The sequence below is a fragment of the Notamacropus eugenii genome, chromosome 1 (genome assembly GCF_028372415.1).
Source record: "Notamacropus eugenii isolate mMacEug1 chromosome 1, mMacEug1.pri_v2, whole genome shotgun sequence".
Classification (NCBI taxonomy): Eukaryota; Metazoa; Chordata; class Mammalia; order Diprotodontia; family Macropodidae; genus Notamacropus; species Notamacropus eugenii.
The window spans coordinates 348,485,306-348,505,596 of record NC_092872.1 but is presented as its reverse complement, the minus strand read 5'-3'; the positions used below and the strand labels follow the sequence as shown (position 1 = coordinate 348,505,596).

The window sequence follows — 20,291 nt, the reverse complement described above, 5'->3', positions numbered from 1 at the left end:
TAAAAATTATTTTACATGTTATCTCATTTAGTCCTCACAATAACCCTGTGAAGTAGGTGCTGTTATTATACCTGTTTTACAGATAAGGAAACATTCTGAGAGTGGCAATAGACTTGCCCTTGGTCAATACAGCTAATAAGTGTCTGAGGCAGAATTTGAACTCATCTTCCTGATTCTAAGTAAGGCACTCTGGCAAATTTTAGTGCTCTTGACCAGCAATGTCAAACTCAAATAGAAATGGGAGCCATTAAGCTGTAATAAGGTCCCTAGGGGCTGCACGTTGACTGAGATAACTTCATGCTAATATTATGTACATTTTATTGTATTTTTATTTTATTTTATCACAGTTGGGGCTCTTAGGAGTGTTGTGGAGATAGGATTGACTAGCTAGGGAGGAATCAAGAATGCCCATGTAGCAGATAAGTGTTTGAGCTGAGATCTTAAGGAAATTGGAGATTCTAAGAAATGGAGGTGAAGAGGGCATTCTGGACTTGGGAGATGACCTGTTTAAAGCCTCAGAGATGGGAGCTGGAGTGTCATGTGTGACTAGGTCTGTTTGTCTGGTCAATAGAGCATGTGAGAGAGATTAATATATAAAAAAGTCTACAAAGGAAGACTGGAGCCAGATTGTGAGGGGCTTTACCTGTCAAACAGAAGAATCTATACTTGATAGTAGAGGTAATGGGGAGCCATTGAAGTTTCCTTAGCAGAGGAGTGACATGGTCAGACTTACGTTTAAAAAAAAGTCACTTTGGCAGCTGAGTGGGAGGATGGACTGGAGAGGGGAGTAACTTAAGCTGGAGCCCAATTGTGTGGCCATCTCTGAAGTCCAGAGGAGAGGTGATCTGAATGAGAATGGTGGCTAGGTGAGTGGAGAGAAGGGGAGGATGAAGGATTAAGGATAACACTGAGGTTGCTAACTTGGGTGATTGAAAAGATGGTGATTACCCTCTCCCCCCTGGAATAGGGAAATTCCAAAGAGGGCTGGGCTTTTGGGAAAGGGTTAGTGTCAAATGGCCAGGGTCTCCCACTGCATCCTGGTCCATCTCCAGTTGTGCTGATGAATATCAGGCCACTGGACCCAGGTGGCTCTGGAGAAAAAAGTGAGGTTGGTGACCTTGCACAGTTGACCCTTATTCAAATCAAAGTCAACTGCAAGTCATGTCATCGTCTTGATGTCATGGTCCTCTGAGAACGAAGGACAAACACACACACACACACACACACACACACAATATTGGAGAAACAGAAGAAGAAAGAAGAGCAGCCTAACAGAATGGGCTAGAAGTGATGGTGTGAGAAAAATTATGACTGTTCAAGGTTGAGCATACAGTAAGCATTTAATAAAACAGAATTGAATCTTTAAATTTTCAGACATATGACTACCTTGTGAAGTAGTGAATTTATCATCACTGAAAGTACTGAAGCAAAGAGATTTTATTCAGAGGACCCTTGCAATGGGAAGACGCATAGACTAGAGACCTGAGGACTCCTTTAAGATTATTCTGATTCTCTGAGAAAGATGTGATCAGCCGAGGGAGGCCCTGGGTGCTGCCTCATCTGACATTCCTCTTGTCTTTCCCTGGGGATTGAAGGACCTTGGGTGAGATGTTCTGATTGAGTCACTGTTTATCTATCAGTCCATTTAATTAAAAGCCAGGGGCTGGTTTGTAGGCAGGAATTAAGGTCTCTGCGTAAATATTTTCCCCTTGGAGCCATAACTCTTGGAAAACTGGAAGGCAATGGCACATCGACCCTCGTCTGCTGCCTTATCTGGTCTCCCAGCTGAGACAGAATTCCCCTATTGGAATGATCCTGGCCCCTCCATTGTATGGGGACTGATTGATGGCAGGACAGTGGGGGCCGGGAGGAGTGCTGTCACTATTTGCAGGCTTTGTACCCAGGCCTCCCTGCCTACCTCCCAAATCAACCACTCCTACTTCCCTTGACCTTGAAATATAATGAATACATTTTTCTTAGTTTATTAAAAATATAAATGTCTTGCGTTTTAATAATGGAGTGTGGAACTACCTTCTATAATATTGTGCTGAGAGGCAGCTTGGTCTGGTAGAAAGAACACGGGATTTAGAATCCAGAGACTAGGGCTGGGATCTCTCACTAAGTTACTTGTGACATTGAGCAAGTCAGCTCACCTCACTAGGCCTCAGTTTTCCTATCTGTGTGATGAGAGGATTGACCTACGTGACAAAGTCCCTTCTGGCTTGGACTAGCTATGTTCTGTGTTCTAAGGTTCTGATATTCTATGTTGTATGAGTTTTTTAAAAAAAATATTTATTTGTTTTTAGTTTTCAACATTCATTTCTATAAAATTTTGAGTTCTAAATTTTAATTTCTAAATTTTCTCTCCTTCCCTAAGAGCAGCGATCAATCTGATATAGGCTATACAAGTACAATCATATTAAACTTTTCCACATTAGTCATGTAAAGAAGAATTCCAAAGGGAAAGTCCATGAGAAAGAGCAAATAGTCTGCTTTGATCCACATTCAGACTCCCTAGTTCTTTCTCTAGATGTGGACTGCATTTTCCATCATAATCTTTTGGAATTGTTAGCTCCTGGTATTGCTGAGAAGAGCTAAGTCTATCCGTATTGGTCATCTCTTAATGTTGCTGTTACTGTGTACAATGCCCTCATGGTTCACCCCCCCCCCCGTCTTCACAACCCTGCTCTTCCATGATTTCTTTGGTCCTTCAGACCTGCCCTCCCTGTTCACTGTAGTCTAATGTCATCTGGATAAGTGTGTTTGGGGAAGGGTGGAGGTGAAGGGAGGCTGAAGACCTGGTATGATTGTCTTGTCCACCTGGCAGTCAGTACCTTTTGTTAAACAAATGCAGTCCGGTAGGGACATACTTTGCTGAACACCAATTGAATGTTTTTAGCCTGGCTGTGCTCTGCTGTGGCTGGGGTGGGGTAGGGGACCAGACTTGGAGAGGAGCTGGGTGAGGTGTGACCTTGGGGAGCTCACATTGCCCTGGGGGAGACAGGACATAATATGCATAGATTTTGCTAGTGACAAGCACAGGAACCATGCAGTCAAGGGCGAGATGGGGTCTAAGGGCTGCAGGAATTCAGAGAATAGAGAAATGGGTTTGGGTAGGGATAGTGGGAAAGATGTGAATGAAGTAGAATGGATACAGGGTCTGGAAGAACAGGAAGGATTTGAATGAAGGGGACAGAAGTAGGAACAAAGAGGAGTAGTGGACCTTAAACCCCCCAAACACAGGACAGAAACAGGGACTCGTGATAGCTTCTTCTGTTGCTGTCTTCAGTAGCCTTATTTCTGTGCCCAATAGTCAATCAAGAACTCATTCTGAAGGCCAGTATGAACAAACAACTTGTGGTGCACAGCAACATGGAGAGAAATGTTGGCGTCCTGCGGTTCTATCCTGGGATTACTGCGGCCATGGTAGGCAAAAGTACTGGGGCTTGGGAGGGTGACTGAATTTCTGGGATGGTCAGGTCAAACCTCATCTAAATGGATGTTGTTATTGATCTGCCTTCTTTTAAACAAGAACAATAATCAGAATATAGGATGTTAAGAGGAAACTGGGAGTAGTGGATTGAGAGTTCAAATTCACCTTTCAATCTCATATTGGCTGTGTGACCCTGGGCAAGTTACTTAACCTCTCAGTGTGCCAGAGCTCTCTTAACATTATAACTTGTAGAACAATTGCTGTCTATATTGGTGTTTGGCATTTCTTCACTGGGAGTTCTCTACACTAATGAAATCAAGAGTTTTGGTTTAAAAAGATGTCAGAGTTGGAAGAGACTTTAGAATCATGGTCTCCCCTTATTGAGTCTCTACCTCGTTCCTCACTAGGTCTTTTCCAAATCTGATCTTCTCACTGGTTTTAAAGTAAGAGGCCCTGGGTTCAAATCCCAGCTCTGCCACTTTACTGACTGTGTGATCTTGGGCCAGTCATGTAACTTGTCTTGGCCTCAGTTTATAAAAATGAGGGGGCTGAATTTGATGACTTCTAAGGTACTTTCCAGCACATTTATGATCCTGTGAACTATACTGACCCCCCCTTCAACCCACACTTAAAATAGATGCTCCTGCTTCCCCCCAAATATGCAGAGCATCTGATCCAAACTCCCTTCTCCATCACTCTCCATGCTCAAAACTTGATCTTGTTCTCCATCTTCTCCTGCCCTTTGGCCACAGAAGTGGTATCCCTTCTTCTCACTTGGGCTGATGTCACTAGCCTCTCCCCAGGTCCTGCTCTTTCCCTTGCCAATCTCAGTCACCCCTATGACTTCAGTCATTCCCTCTAGATCAATGATGCCTCATCATTGTTTCTAGTCCCAATTTCTTGTCTGAGCTCCTGGCCGTCATCTCTAATTGTCCACTGGATGCCTTCACCTGATGTCCCATGAATGTCTTGACTGTCCCCCTAAAACTACTTTTCCTCAGCATTGTCTCTATCTGTGGTCCTTCCACTCAACCAGGCTCCTATGTTTGTAACTCTGAGGTTGTGGTTGCTGAATCGTTTCAGTGGTGTCCAACTCTCCGTGACTCCATTTGGGGCTTGTTGGTAAAGATACTGGAGTGCTTTGTCATTTCTTTCTCCAGCTCATTGTACAGATGACGAACTGAGGTAAACAAGGTTCAGTGACTTGCCTATAGTCATATGCCTAATGAGCGTCTGATGGCCCCCATCTCCTTTAGGCTGTGAAGAAGCCTGGGTGAAAGGGGAGGCTAGTGGGGGAGGGCCAACCTGTATCTAGCTATCTTAGATGGGTTTTGGGAGGCTTGGACCATGGAGCGTGGGTGAGAGGAGAAAAGGTTGCCCCAGGGGTGTTTTTTTTTTTTTTTGTCTTTTATAGAACCTTCATTTCTAAATATATCCTTTCCCATCACCTACCCAGCAAGTTATCCTGTGTAACAAGGAATAAAAAAGAATAGGCTGGGGGGAATAGAGGCAAAATACCCTTCAGCAAAACTAAGCAACACATCCATCAAATCTGACAGCGTGTACAGTGTTCTACTCCAGTAATCGCCAACCTCTACAAAGAAGGGAGGAAGGTTCATTCTCTCAGCTCCTCTCTAGGGCCAAACTTGCAGCCACTTCCCAGAACAGATGACTAACAAATAAGTACAGAATGAACGAACAGGTCATAAAATTTAAGAACTGGAAGGGACCTTAGAGCCAATGTAATCCAGCTTCCTCACATGACAGAAGGGGAAATCGAGACTGAGACGGTGGAGTTACTTGATTGCTTGGTGAGTTGGGGCTGAGCTGGAAATCATTGTCCTAACACGTTAGGTCACATCTCCTTATTTTGTAGATGGAAAAACTGAGTCTTAAAAAGGGAAAGGGACTTTCCCGTGGTCACAGAGTGAGTTGGTGGTTTACACATTTTAAACTAATTGATTTGTAGTCTTATTAGCTTTCAGTAATACCTAGAAAATAGATTTTAAAAATTCAGGCTGGGGTGAGACAAGAAAAAGTAAGATTTTTTTTACTTTACTTTATCACAGGATTCATTATTTGATTTATTTAGTAGAATGTCTCCGTGGTGCATTTAAAATAAAGTTAAATTACAAAAATTTGATTTATGCAAAACTTTTGGGGAGTTAGGTAAAGCTTGTTAAGTATGTATTGCAAAACCTCCCTGAAATCAAATGAGTTGTGAGTCCTAACAGTGGCTCAAACTTAGTCTGAAATAACATAACTCCAGACCAAAAGAAAGATTTTAAGTCCTAGGAGCAGGGAATTGGGTATTTCTATTCTTTTGGGACTTGGTGCAGGATTTCAATGACTACCTTGAGGGTTAATTAGGATATCCTTTTCACTAACTAAAATATATTTCTACAAGTGATGACTAGTTACAAAGTGTTCTTAGGCAAGTCACTGCCTATGTCTAGGCTTAGATTTATATAAAAGGCAGAGGAACAGTGGAAAGGCTTTGGAGTCAGAGGATTTACTAATCATGTGATCTTGGGCAAGTCTTTAGTCTCTCTGGGCCTCAGTTTCCCAAACTGTAAAATAAGAAGTTTGGACTAGGGGGCTTCTAAGACCCCTTCCACCTCTAGCTTATGAGTTGCTTATTGCTAAACACCTTTAATCAGAGGGTGTTGTCAGGCATTGTACAGAGAAGGTTCTTCTTTGGCCAGAAAATTGGTCTAGATACCCTCTAAGACTCCTTCTTGTACCAGTATTTTAAGATTCCATGATTCAGTCTCTTTGATCCCTAAAAATCACACACTGACTTCCAGGTGAACTAAATCTTCCAATACAGCCAGACACATCTGACTTTAAATGTATCACATATGCGTGTTAAAATGGAACTTGTAAGGGGAATGTGATGCAGGAAGGCTGTACCTCATTCAAAAGGAACAGAATAGATAAGGGATAAGTAAAGTGTGTGTTTGCTCTTCGTGGCCAAAGAAGAGCATGCCATCAGAGAAATAATGACATGACTTGCACTTGGCTTTGAGTGAGGGAGAGCTGTGCAGGTCACCAGCCTCACTTCTCCAGAGTCATCTGAATCCAGTGACCAGATATTCATCAGGATGATGGGAGATGACCCAGGATGAGACAATTGGGGTTAAGTGACTTGCCCAGGGTCACACAGCTAGTGAGTGTCAAGTGTCTGAGGTGAGATTTGAACTCAGGTCTTCCTGACTCCTGCACTGGTGCTCTATCCACTGTACCACCTAGCTGCCTCTGATTAGTAAAGTAACATTGTATATAATGACTATATCATGTAATCATACTGAAATCATGAATACATTGAAGTATTGTGTGGGGAAATCCAGGAACCGGAGGCAGAAAGCATTTGGGTGATCCGTTGAGTAAGAAATAGCTTGATTTCCCTGGGCCTCAGTTTCCTCAACTCTAAAATGAGTCAAATGAGGGAGATGGAATAGATGGCCTCTGAAGTTCCATCTAGCTCTAGAACTATGATCCCATTTACATGGTCTGGTCTGGTAGCATGATATGGTAGTGATGAATGACTGAAATCATCTGAATATTTGCCAGTTCTCTCTCTCTCTCTCTCTCTCTCTCTCTCTCTCTCTCTCTCTCTCTCTCTCTCTTCCAAAAGCAAAGCAGCTACAAATTTCTTGCTTTGCCTTAAGTTTAATTTCACCTTTCAGAAAGTAAAGAGGCACTTGGACCTGATTCTCACCAAGAAGAAAGAGCTAGACTTTGAGGTAGAAATTATGGAAACTTTGTGGGGGAGGAACATATTGATTCCATATGATAATTTGTAATAAAGAAGGAAATGAAAGCTGGGCATAGGCTGACATGTACCATAGATTTTTGAAGACTAGATTTCAAAGAGTTCAGAGACAAGACTAGAGGGAGATGTCTCTTATCTTCATGGAGAATATATTAAAGACAAGAGACAACCTCTTGAGATTATTCATTTGTGCAGAAATGATATTATCAGAAGAAAATTTAAAAATATTGCCAATAATAATGCAGTGTTGGACAAGAAGAAAACCATAAGAGCGCAGGTTATATTTTCTTAACGATTGCCCACTGAAGGCGGTGGCTGGAGAAGAGAAAAATTAATTATGGAAGTGAACAGCTGGCTTAGGACATGATGTCTGGTAATGGGATTTGGATTTCTGGACCATGGCATAAAATATAGGGATGACAGATTCCTGGCCACAGCTGGAGGAAACCTAGCAAAGATTGTTACAAATGATTTGCAAATCAAATTAAATGCTTTTTTAAATTAAAAGGAATAGGGGAGGGAGAGCAAACTGTCTATGTATATCTCTCACATTAGAGAGTAGGTACAATAAAAGCAAAAGAATAGTAACTGAGATACCCAGAAGTTCATAGGACACAAAATCCAAGAAAGAAACCATGAAGAGAACTCATGGTCTCAAATGTCCAGTGTTGAGCCCAAAAGCAAGAACTAAGTGTTCTAAAGGACTAGAGAGGGAAATGGGACCTCATAGGTATTCACTGGGACTTGTCAACAAGCAAGAGCTAAATTCGGTAATAACAAATGTCAAGTCTTGCATTTTGGTATAAAAAGTCTATTTCAGAAGTACATTATGGGGGAGACATAGTTATAGGATCGTCTTTGTGAAAAGGATATGAGGAGTTTATGGGACTATGAGCTCGACATGAGTCAGCAGTGTGATATGGAAACCATAAAAGCTAATGCAACCTTGGACTGCATACCTTCTATGAATATGGAAATGATGATCCCACTGTACTCTGCTCTTGTGAGATTCCATCTAGAATATTGTATTCCGGTCTGATCATTACAGTTTGTGAAGAACATTGATAAACTGGATAGTGTCCAGAAGAGGTCAACCAAAGACTTATCAATAGAAGGAACTAAGGGGAATTTAGCCTAGAGAAGAGAAGACATGGGTACAACATGGTATCTGTACTCAATATTTTTTCTTTTCAAAAAAATTTAATTTTTCCAATGAATAATAACCCATTTTTTCTCTACCTCCAACAATTCAAAAAGAAAAGAAAACTACATGTAACAAACATGCATGGTCAAGCAGAATGAATTCTTGCATTGGCCGTGTCCAAAAAATGTATGTCTTAATCTTCACCCTGAGTTCACCTTTCTTTCAGGAGAGCTTGCCTGTCAGCATGCTTCATCATTGGTCTTCTGGAATCTCTATAAACCATCCCTTTCTTCATTTCTTTTTTTTTTGACATTCATTTAATAATTTTTGAGTTCCAAATTCTCTCTTTCCCTCCAGCCCTCCCCCACCCATTGAGAATGTATAATGCCCATTATACATGTGAAGTCATGGAAAATATATTTCCATATTAACCTTGTCAGAAAACAACAATAAAACCCACAAGAAAAATAAGGTAAAAAAAATACTTCAATTTGTCCTCAGAATTCATCAGTTGTCTGGAGGTGGATAGCATTTTTCATTATGAATCCTTTGTAACTGTTGTGAATCATTACGTTGATTAAAGTAGTTAAGACTTTCACATTTAATTATTCTTACAAGTATTGCTATTAGTATATATCCTGGCTCTGCTCACTTCACTCTTCATCAGTTCATCCAAGTCTTCTCAGGTTTCTCTGAAACCATCTCTTTCTTCATTTCTTACAACATGAAAGTATTCTATTTCATTCAAATAGCTATTTTGTTCTCCAGTTCGTTCCCCAATAGGTAGCTACCCTCTCAGTTTCCACCTAGTGGCCACCTCAAAAAGAACTACTATATTTTTGTATATCTAGGAATTTTTTTCCTTTTTCCTCGGTCTATCTGGGGTATGATCCTAGCAGTGGTATCATTGGTTCACTGTGCTCAAATATTTTTTTTTTTAAGAATTGATTAAAATTTTTAATTGCTATCTTTTGTTCTTATATCACTTTATATCTGAATATATCTGTTCTCCTTCCTCAATCCACTGATACATTCCTTATAATAAAGAATTAATAAAAAGAGGAAAGGAGGGAACATTGACTAAAACTAACCAATACATCATCAAAGTCAAAATCTACTTTACAAAGATCCATATTTCATTTCAATTGTGCTTATTGATACAGGATGCTCATGAAAGTAACCAAATGCATTCTGACTGCTTCTAAAAGTAGTTCACTTCATCATCCTTGGTTTTGTCAGTCTGGTAGTCTAACAGCTCCATTGGCTTATTCGTTTGAGGGAGAGGTTCAAATATTTTTAAATGTGCATATTGACCACCTCCAAGGTGTACCTTTACAAAATACACGGTCCCTCCAACCGTTTGGCTTCTGTATTCTACAGCCTCAAAGCAGTCATATTTTCTATTGATCTTTTTTTCAGACTGTGGCTTTACCTTATCAACTATCTTCTGGATTTCTGGAGTTGCAGGTTGAGTTTCACCTACGCCTCCAGGCATCGTTTTGGTACTATTTGGTTTGCAGAAAGAGAAGCTGGAACTACTGAAGGGAAAAGATATTCAGCAAGGACACAATGTTGATTTCATTGGGTAGAGTTTCCTTTCCTATTTTGGTCATACTAGTCCACTGGCCAGAAGCATGAGGGAGGAGTTGCTGAGTCCTCATGCACTGGATTTTTGTATTTAGGTCATCAGGAAGATAGGTCAGTTCCATAAATCCTAAGACAATTAAATCTTAAGGATAGTTTCAATACCCTTTAAAGAAAGTTAGCCTATCCTCCTCAAGGTACATTATTTCTCTTCCAGTGGGCTGTGCTCAAATATTTGAAGGACTATCATGTGGAGAAGGGATTAGACCTGTTCTGTTTGACCAATGGGCAGAAGTCACAAATTTAGGCTCAAAGTAAGGAATGATGTCTGAATTATTAGAGCTATCTCAAAGTGGAATGACTTGCCCTGGGATGTGGTGGGTTCCCTCTCCTTGGAGGTCTTTAAGCAGAGTCTGGATGATGACTTGGCAGATTTACGATAGTGGGAATGCCTTTGGTATATGGGTTAAACTAGATGGATTCTGAAGTCCTTTCCATATCTTAATGTCTATGTGTGAATAGATAGAAGTTTGCATACTAAAAATTTCTAAATTAAGTCAGCCTACCAGGGATAGCTAGGAATCGCCATTGAAGAGGAAAAAAATGAATTGCCTAGAGGTGGAGACAAATTTACAGAGAAGTCATTGACCAACTTAGGTTTTTAAAATGTTTTCTTGTGAAGCCTTCTGTCTTTTATCAGTTATTTCAACCACTCTTCCCCCAAACCCTGTCTTGTAACAAAGACATTAGGCTGATAAGACCTGATGACATACATGGCATTCTGTTTTAGCCATGCTCCACCTCTCTGCTTTGTGGGAGATAAGTTTTGCTAGTTCTTTTTCAGGGTCTTTATTGCTTTTTCCAACTCAATGTATATTTTTAAAGAACATATAAAGAAGATGGAAGGAAGGACAGGTAGGAGGCAATGAATATCAAGGTTTATATAAGAGTGATAGTATCAAATACAGGAAAGCTCAGAATGAGATGAGATTGACAATGAATGCTAAGGACAAAAGGAAAAAGGAGTGTTTGGGGGGGTATTTTAAAAGTTCTCCTGAAAAAAAGATAATTAAAAAAATTAAAGGTTCATTGTTCAGGGTGGATGGGACAGTGATAATGGATAATAGGGAAGAAGGTAGAACTACCCAACACTCACTTTGCTTATTTTCTGAATTTGAAAAAAAAAAAGGACCCATTTCTCAGCTTAGATTTATATAAAAGGCAAAGAAGATTGTGTGGTACAGATGAGAGATGAATTTTATTGGTATAGATGAAGACTGGCACTTTCTCTGTGGCATAGAGTCACAGAAATCTGCCTGATACACTGAGAAGTTAAGTCGTTTGCCCAATCATACAACCAGTATGTCATATCAGAGGCAGGACTTGAACCCAGGTCTTTTTCTTTTCTAGGGAGAATTCTGTTTGGATCATAACAGAAAAAAAGGCAAATAGTGAATTGAAACCCAAGATAAGTAAGGAGATAAAAGAGAATAAATTCCAGTGACAAGGCTGAGTGAGCTAAGTCCCCAGGGTGCTGAAAGAACTGGCAGATGTAATTGCTGAGCAGGTGACAGTGATCTTTGAAAGATTATGTAGAAAGGAGTAGGTGCCACAGGAATGAAGTGTATATGAGATAATTTCCTCAAAAGAAAGGCAGAGAATTGAGTAAATTAATTATACCAAGTATGCTTGGCTTCAAGTCTTGGTAAAATTCTAGAACTAATTTTAAAGTATTAGTGACCATCTGAAAAATAAGCTATGGGTACAAAGACCAACATGGTTTTATGAAGAATGTGACTGACTGACCTCAAGTCCTTTTATTGTCATGGTTACCAGACTGGCAGATTGGGACAGTGCTGGAGATACAGTTTAACTAATTGAGTTTAGCTAACAAAACATTTGACAGAGTTGCATACTGACCCTGCATACGACATAAGATGTGGACTCCATAGTGCCACATACAGTTGGGTGGTTTTAGAGTTGCTTATTTGGCTGGACTGGAAGAATTGTCATCAGTGTTTCATTATCATCTAGAGGAAAGGCTGGCAGTGGAGTTCCCTTAGGATCTGTGCTTGGCTTTGTACTGCTGTTTAATCATTTTATTGGAGAAAGCCATAGCTGGTATACCTGTCAAATATGAAGATGACACAAAGCTGGGAGGGAGCACTAACGCTGGGGTGACAGTTGGGATCCAAAAAGAAACTGAAAGATGAGAAGGTTAGGCTAAATCCAATGAAATGAAAATCAGTTGGGTTATGTTTATATAAGGTCTGCCATGCTGGCTCAAAAAATCAGCTTCACTAGGACATCTGTAAGGGATGAGCTATATCCATGAGGGAAAAGATCTGGGTTTTTTTTTTAGTGGACCCATTGTGGCCCCAAACTATTGGAAACTAGGCCCATTAATAGAGAGAAGATATTCATCTAGACTGCTGGGCTCTCTCCTGGTTTAGCCTACATCCAGAGCACCATGTATGATTATGGGTGCCATTCTTTAGGACAGTAATGAGCAGAGCTTGTCCAGAGAAGGGCAGCTAATGGGAAAAAAGAGGCTGGAGAGTATCAAGATCTATAGTTCATGAAGATTGGTGGAAGGAGCTGGAGATATTTAGCCTGGAGGTTTTAGGGAAACATGAGAGTTGTCTTCAAGTTTTTGAAGAACTGCCATGGAGAAGAGGGATTAGATTTGCTCTTTTTGGTCCCAAAGGATCTGAATTGGGAGCAATAGGGGGGAGGAATAGTTGTAGAAAGGTGGATTTAAGCTTGATGTAAGGAAAAAACCAATTAGAGCTGTTCAAAAATGGAATTGACTGCCTTAGGATGCAGTGTGTTTCTCTCACCTAGGGTTGAAGACCTCTCTTGAGGTCTTCTTACTGTACAGTCACTTGCTGGGATTTATGTAGGGGAAAACTTGGTCAGGTACATATCGGACTGGAGGACTTCAGAGATCCCTTTGCAACTTGTTCTGTGAAACTATGAAGTCTGCCTTTCCCCCCAAAAAAGTCATTCCTAAAATGGTTCAAGCAAAGGTAGAAGCTTTGTGGTAATCAGTTTGTGATGACCCAGGGGTACAAGGCTTTTTTGGAAGTCTGTGTTGGTTAAAACAAATGAACAGATCCGTCTCCATAATCAGTCAGTCCCACCTTGTATATGAGAATCCTTTTGAGTCAAGTCTAGGCAAATGGGAAGATAGTGAGGGAGGTAGATCAATAATAAACTCTTCCTGTCCTCCAATTAGAACTCTTCAGGGCACGGAAGGAGACAGGGAGCCTAAGTATTATTATCCCCATTTTACAGATGATAAAACTGAGTCTCAGAGCAATTAAGTGATTGCCCAGGGCCATACTGAGCTGGGAATCCAGCCCACACCTCTCCTGATTCCAAATCTGGTGTCCTCATGATGCCACATTGTCCTTCATGGAGCAAGGGGTGTTATAGGCTGTCCGTGACTGTAGAATATGGAATATCAGAACTTGGGGGGAGCTCTTTAGATCACTGACCAGAGAGTACCAGAGCAGGAAAGTATCCTAGATAATGGTTTCTTACCTCAGGGTCATGAACTTGATTTTAAAAATGAGTAGATCACTGTATTTCAGTATAATTGGTTTCCTTTGCAATCCCATATGTTGTATTTTATTATGCATTTAAGAACAGAATTCTAAAAAAAGGTCCACAGACTTCATCAGACTGCCAAAGGGGTCTAGGACACAAAAAAGAACTAGAATAATCACAGAAAGTAGGAAAGGCCGAGGAGATCATCAAGGTCAACTGCGTGATTTTACACATCTAAGAAAAAAATAAAGCTACCATTCAGGTAGCTTCCCATCAGTGAAATCCTATTTCTCAGGTGAAAAATAAAAGTCTACTTATGGCTCCTTAATTAAATAAATTGTCCCTGGAATGTGATGCTTCCCAAGGTTCGAGAGGGCTAAGGGATTTAAAGGACTGTTTATTGGGGCTGGCAGTTCTGGCCACCCAGCCAAGAGGCCCAGGTTCTCCAGGGGCCAACCTAGGGAGCTCGCATCATTCGGCTGATGAATATTTCTGTGTTCCTACGTATGGATTTATGGCTCATAAAAATATGTGCTGTCAGACTGAGCCCTGCAGAGCTTATCTGAGGTCGTTCAGCAGTAGCAGGCCGGTCCCCCTCCAGGCTATTTTAATCACCGGGTTTTGCTGGGGGAGTGAGGGCTCCTGTTCTCAAAGGAGATATCAGTTTATAAACATGTCACCCTGGTAGCTGATGAGTTTAACAAACAGGGACACAAGGGTGAATGATCATAGATGTAGAACCGAGAGGGTCCTTGGAGGTCACTGAGTCCGAGTCCTGCAATTTGGAGCCATGGAATCAAAGGCTCAGGAAGGAGCAGTGACTTGTTCAATGTCACACAGGTAGTAAAATCAGTGGCAGAGCTGTGGTCAAAACCCAGGTCCTCTGACTTCCAATCCAACACTTGTTCGTCTCTTCTGAGCTTTCTGCTTCATGGTCCATCTTGGCCTGAAGAGGTAAGGGAATTCTAAAGAAGGGAATTTGTTTATTTCCATGAGGAGGCAGCACAGAATAGTGGAGAAAACGGTCTTAGTCTCAGGATATATGTGTTTGTGTACTGACTCTCAAGCTTTGCAGGCTATGTGACTTCAGCTAAGGAAGGAGCTTCTCTTTTCTCAGCATTGGTTTTTTATTTGTAAAATGTGGATCAATCAGCAAGCGTAATAATACCCAACCCATCTTCCAGGGCTATTAGGAGCACTTTGTGAGATTTCAATATGCTTTGATGATGAGTTTTTTTTTTTTTAATAAAATAACGAAGCTTGTAACTCTACATACCATCATGGATCCATGAATTCCTTGATGTAGCCAGTCCCCTCACCAGGAGATCAATAGCAGTAAATAGCTTCTCTTTCTGGGTGGGAGCCAGGGCTGGAAGAGATTCTGAGTATACCCTGAAGGTATTCTGCTTTGGCCTAAATGGACAGTGTGTTGGACTTGAGAGTTAGGATGATCCTTGTCTTTACTAGATATAATCCTAGACAAGTCACCTAAGCTCAGCCTCTCTTTATCATCTGTAGTATGAGGAGATTGTAACTTCACCTCTTAGCACAGTGCTTACTGAATGCCTGACTGACTCCAAGGTTGTCCCTCTTCACCTCTCCTACTCCACTCTGTTTCTTATCCTTATGCATTTAAAAAATTATACATTAACAGGAGTAATAATTATCATTAATAGTAGTATTTAAAAACTTCAAGGCTTTGTAGTTTCTTGAATGTGTGCCCTTCTTCCATGAGGATGGATCACAGGCCCTCTGTCTTCTTTTTCAGTAAGGTCTCTGCCCCTTCTCTCCCTCCCTCATGTTCCCCCTCTCTCCCATCCTTCTCTGGATAACCAGCTTTCCAGTGTTGATCTTCCTTGCCCAAGCAAGACTGGTCCTTAAATGATAGACACTGGACTCAGAACCTGCCTGGCCAGATTTGGCGCGACCTGCCCAAATTTATACTCCATTGGCATAGCCATTGGAGAGCCCAGGGTCCCCTCCATGCCATATGTGCCAGAGGACAACTTTAGTGGAGAATTAATGATCATATCCCTATGAATATGTGATTACCTCAATGAGGGTGCTTATTCCATCTATACCTATTTGACCATTGCACATGACCTTTTTCCCCAGGGAGTCAAATCAAAACATATGGTGTCTTTCCCTAGTTCTCTCTCTGGCAATCAGGGGGTTTAAGTGACTTAAGCCAAGGTCACACAATAAGTTTCTGAGGCTGCATTTGAACTCAGGTCCTTTTGATTCCAGAACTGGTGCTCTGTCTGCTGTGCTACCTACCTGCCGCTCCCTAGTTCACTTGACATTTTGTAGATACCAGAGGAGCCCAAGGCTACCTGGTACTTATCCTATTCTCCGTACACTACTAGCCCATCTTTTAAAAAGTAATAATACTTCATTAATATTGAAAGGCAGGGTACTGTAGATAGAGAGCTGGCCTCAGAGGTAGGAAACCCTGGGTTCAAATCCTCTTTCTGAAACATCCTGGCTGGGTAGTCCTCCCTTAATTTCTCAAGGCACCAGGCAATTTTAAGATTAAATTATAGAGAAGGGGCTGATCTGTATAGGTAAAGCTAGTTTCTCACTAGGAACTCCTTATACTGATGAATATGTATACGTACGTATACACATATACACACACAAATTTATGTATATATACTGATGAAGCCACAATCTGGTCTATACACACACATATACACATATTTGTAGCTATACACATGTGCATAACACACTGTACATGTGTGTAGATATAAACACATAAATATAGATCAGATTGTGGGTATATATCTGTATACACACATACACATGAACGTATATGTATATATAGACCCGATTGTGGGTTCATCAGCATAAGGAGTTCCCAGCAACTATATATGCATATGTATATATTTATATGTGTATGTGTGTTATATTAAGGATGCCTTAAAAGTGCTATATACATGTGTATATCTTTATCATATTTTATGGATATCTTTTGTTTTTATATCATCTTATTTTCTAAATAAATCCATCCCACTTCCCCTACCTAGTGGGCTGCCTTGTGTAGGCATAATTAAAAGAGAGAGAAAAATGTTCAGCAAAACAACATATCCACTGTGCCTGATGGTTTATGCAATAATCAACACCTGTAGTCCCCTGCTGCAAAAGAGTGAGGGAATTTTGTCAACTCTTCTCCAGGCCCCAGCTTGGTCATTATAATTACATGTGTAGCTTTTAAAAACAATTTTATTTTATATCTATTCTCTCACTATTCCTTACAATAGTGCCTTGAAGGAGGCAGGATAGGTATTATTCTTATTACCTACCATTATCATCTTGATTCCCATTTGATGAGGGAGGAAACTGAGGTCTAGTGAGGGCAAGTGGGTTGTTCCAGATTGTACCTCACACTGATGGCCAGGGTGCATATAGACAGGTGTTCTCCTGACTCATAACCTAGGCCCCTTCACACTAGATCTCATGTTAATGTTATTCTTTTCTGTTTTGGTAATATTCATCACTCATGCTGGCCTCTCTCCTATTAGGTGAGGGCCTTTCTACAGCCCCCCATGAAGGGGGTGGTGATGGAGACTTTTGGCACAGGCAATGGACCTACCAACTCTGACTTGCTTTGGGAGCTGAAGAAGGCCACAGAGAGGGGAATGGTCATTGTCAACTGCACCCACTGCTTACAGGGTTCTGTGACCTCCGACTACGCAGCTGGCATGGTGAGGGCGGGTTAGGTGGGGGATAGAGTCAACATTGATTGCATAGGATCTTCTGCCGAGAACCATGGTTTAAGGCCTGATCTGCTGGTTCAGAAATATTTCGTCTGAGTCTAAAGTCAAATTATGCTCAGGAAAGGGTCTATTGATATGCTTGTGGAATGCCAGAATGGGAAGGTCGCTTAGAACATTACAACACTTTTTAAACTGCAAGGTAAGTGTTTATTGCAGTACAAAGAGGAGGATAGGGCAATGAGGCAGTCTGGAACTCTTCTCTTCATGCACTATGTTGCTAACAAAGGCTCGAATGTTAACATTGAAGGTATTTACAGAGCTAAACTTTTTTTTAAATATATATCTCCATTTATCATTTAGAACAGAAAACATGGAATATCAGATCTAGAAGAGAATTTAGGGATCATTAAGTCCAATTTCCTCATTTTGCAGATGAGGAAACTGAGGAAAAGATAGGAGGAAAGAGCCTTGACTGGGGTAACAATGTGTTACTGGCAGGTATTATTAATACTGTCTAGGATTAGAACCTAGATTGTTTGACTTAGTTCCTGGCTCTTCCTGTAATAACACAAACATATATCTCATTTCTTACTTATTCATTGACTCCCCTATCCCCCACGCCACATAACTCTTTCCTTTCTAACACAGAATCCTCACATTCCCAGTCTGGAGTTAAGTTAGACTGAGTGGGGAATGCTTACAGTTTCTCTAGCCTGGCCAGACATTGTTTGGGTGGTAGCCTTCTATTTTAGCAATGGTGGCATTAGCCATTTGGACTCTGAGCTGAGCCACAGAAAGTTTTTAGGGGTAGAAGGTAGGGAAGTCTTAGGAACCAGGGCAGCCTTACAGAGCATGGGATGTCTTTTCAGCCTTATCTCTCCTTGTTCTTTTTAGGCTTTATCAGGTATTGGCACCATCTCCGGGTCTGATATGACATCTGAAGCAGCGTTGGCCAAGCTCTCTTATGTACTAGGCCGGGATGACCTCAGCCTGGAGAATAGGAAGAAGGTAAATATCCCGTTGGCCTGCGGGTTGCCTTAGATATATGTGTTTGTCTGGGGGGGTATGTGTGAATGAATCTGAGCGGGCTAGTGTCTCTATGGATTTGTGAATGAATACATAAGTGGATATGAGAAACCTACCCAGGCCAAAAAGTATAGGATCTGAGAAGGGATCTCAGATCTCAGATGTCATCTAGTTTAACCCAAACTTGAACAAGAATTCTCTCTATAACATTCATGACAAGTGGTCATTTGGCCTTTGATTGGATGACTACTAATGACTCAAAAATTTTCCTTTATGGTGAGCTTAAAAAGCTTATCTACAACATTCACCCATTATTCCTAGTTCTGCTACTTGGTGTCAGTTCTATCAGTCAGTAAGGTGTCATATTAAGCATTTGTCATGTACTAGGCTGTGTCCAGAGAGTTTTTAGGGAGTATGTCTGTCTATGTGTCCATGTATGTATTTCTCCTTTTGTTTTTGTTATGTCTATATTTGTGAATATGTGTGTTTTGTGCAGATCTCTCTATATGTATTTCTATGCTGGTTGGCTTTGATATAGGAGGATAGGTCTTATGTAGTAGTTATCACTTAAGCAGAGTCTTGAAGGAAGGTGGGAGTTCTTAATGGCACAAATGAAAAGGAAATATATTCCTGACATGAAGGAAAACTTGTGGAAATGTAAGGAGACTGGAGATGTACTTTGTGGATTTTGGTGGTATTCAAGCCCAACAAGAACCAATGGTGGAACGTGTCAGCCAAAAAAGTTAGCGCAACTCATAATGTGGGAGGTGACAGTCTTGCTGTTCTCTACCTTGATCAGATCCCATCTGGAAAATTATGTCCAGTTTCTGAATGCCATATTTTGGAGAAGAAAGGACATTTACTGGAAAGATGAGAGGACTGGAGATAAGGTCTCATCAGCAGAGGTTGATGGAGGTAGGGATGTTTAGCTCAGAGAAGAGAAAGTTTGGCAGCCATCGATGCAGGGTGGTGAAACATTGTTGTCTTTAAGTATCTGAAAGGTGAAGAAGGATCATACTTATTCTTCTTGACCTCTGAGTGTAGAACTAGGCTCATGGATTATCTCAGGAGCAAATTTCAGCTGGACATAAGGGCTACTCTAATAGTTAGAACTGTCCAAAGGTGGAATGAGTTGGGCTGCTTCTGGAGACTAATGACTCCTCACTGTAGGTCTTCAAGCAGAGGCTGGATAAGTTGCTGTCACTGGGGTTTTGGAGGAGTCATTCCAGTTCAGGTCTGGGTTCGAAGAGAAGTTTGTCAGATTCTCTGATTCTGGGAAACATTTTCTCCTCTTCCAGCTACTGACCAAAAACTTGAGGGGCGAGATGACTCCCCTGCCTAAAGATGTCCAGGTCTCACTTCGGGACAGCAAGTTTGTCCAGCTCATTGCCAATCTCCTCTACCTGAACTGCAGCCAGGTGAGCTCATCTGTGACTGGTCCCACAGCCTTGTGGAACCTGGACACCTTACTGACTGTCCTATCCTGCCATTCCTAGGAACTGAATAACACTGTCACTTGATGGAAGAAAGCAATTCTCCTCTCTGTCAGTTAGAATTGGTCTTGAACTATTCTGGTTGTATTAACAATTCACAGTTACTTTGTCATACTAAAAAGCCAGGTATGGAACATTATTCTGGGCAACTCTGAAGGGCAGAACCAGATTTGATTCTTAGTTCTTCCAGTTCTTAGCTGTGTGACTATGAGCAAGTAGGGAGGAAAAAGTGAGGCTGGTGACCTTGCACAGCCCTCCCTCCCTCAAATCAAAGTCAACTGCAAGTCATGTCATCATCTTGATGTCATGGCCCTCTTTGAGAACAAAGGACAAACACAACCTGTGAGTGAGAAGCAGCCAGCTCTCTCCTCCTCTCCCCTCCCATCCCCTCCCCTTCTCCTCCTCCTTGGATGTTCTACCCAGGGGAAGGTACACTTTGATGGCCAAAAGCTACCTTTTTGTTCCTCCGGATTTACTGACTAGATTTCTTGTTCAAAGATCAAGCCTTAAACCCAATTCACTCTAAAGCTCATAGATTGGACAACAGGTCCCTGCCCAACCAGCACAG

The 20,291-nt window shown here is 41.2% G+C and overlaps 1 protein-coding gene across 3 annotated transcripts in view; it reads left to right on the top strand.

The window, feature by feature from the left end:
• The window catches only part of ASPG (asparaginase), a 121,085-nt gene that overhangs the window by 46,320 nt on the left and 54,474 nt on the right, over nt 1-20,291 (top strand). For all 3 annotated transcript variants that reach the window (XM_072630071.1, XM_072630070.1, XM_072630072.1), the window contains 4 exons: nt 3,314-3,426; nt 17,010-17,192; nt 18,099-18,212; nt 19,529-19,648. In XM_072630071.1, coding sequence (XP_072486172.1) covers nt 3,314-3,426; nt 17,010-17,192; nt 18,099-18,212; nt 19,529-19,648 — 530 coding nt within the window. The remainder of the gene's footprint in view (nt 1-3,313; nt 3,427-17,009; nt 17,193-18,098; nt 18,213-19,528; nt 19,649-20,291) is intronic.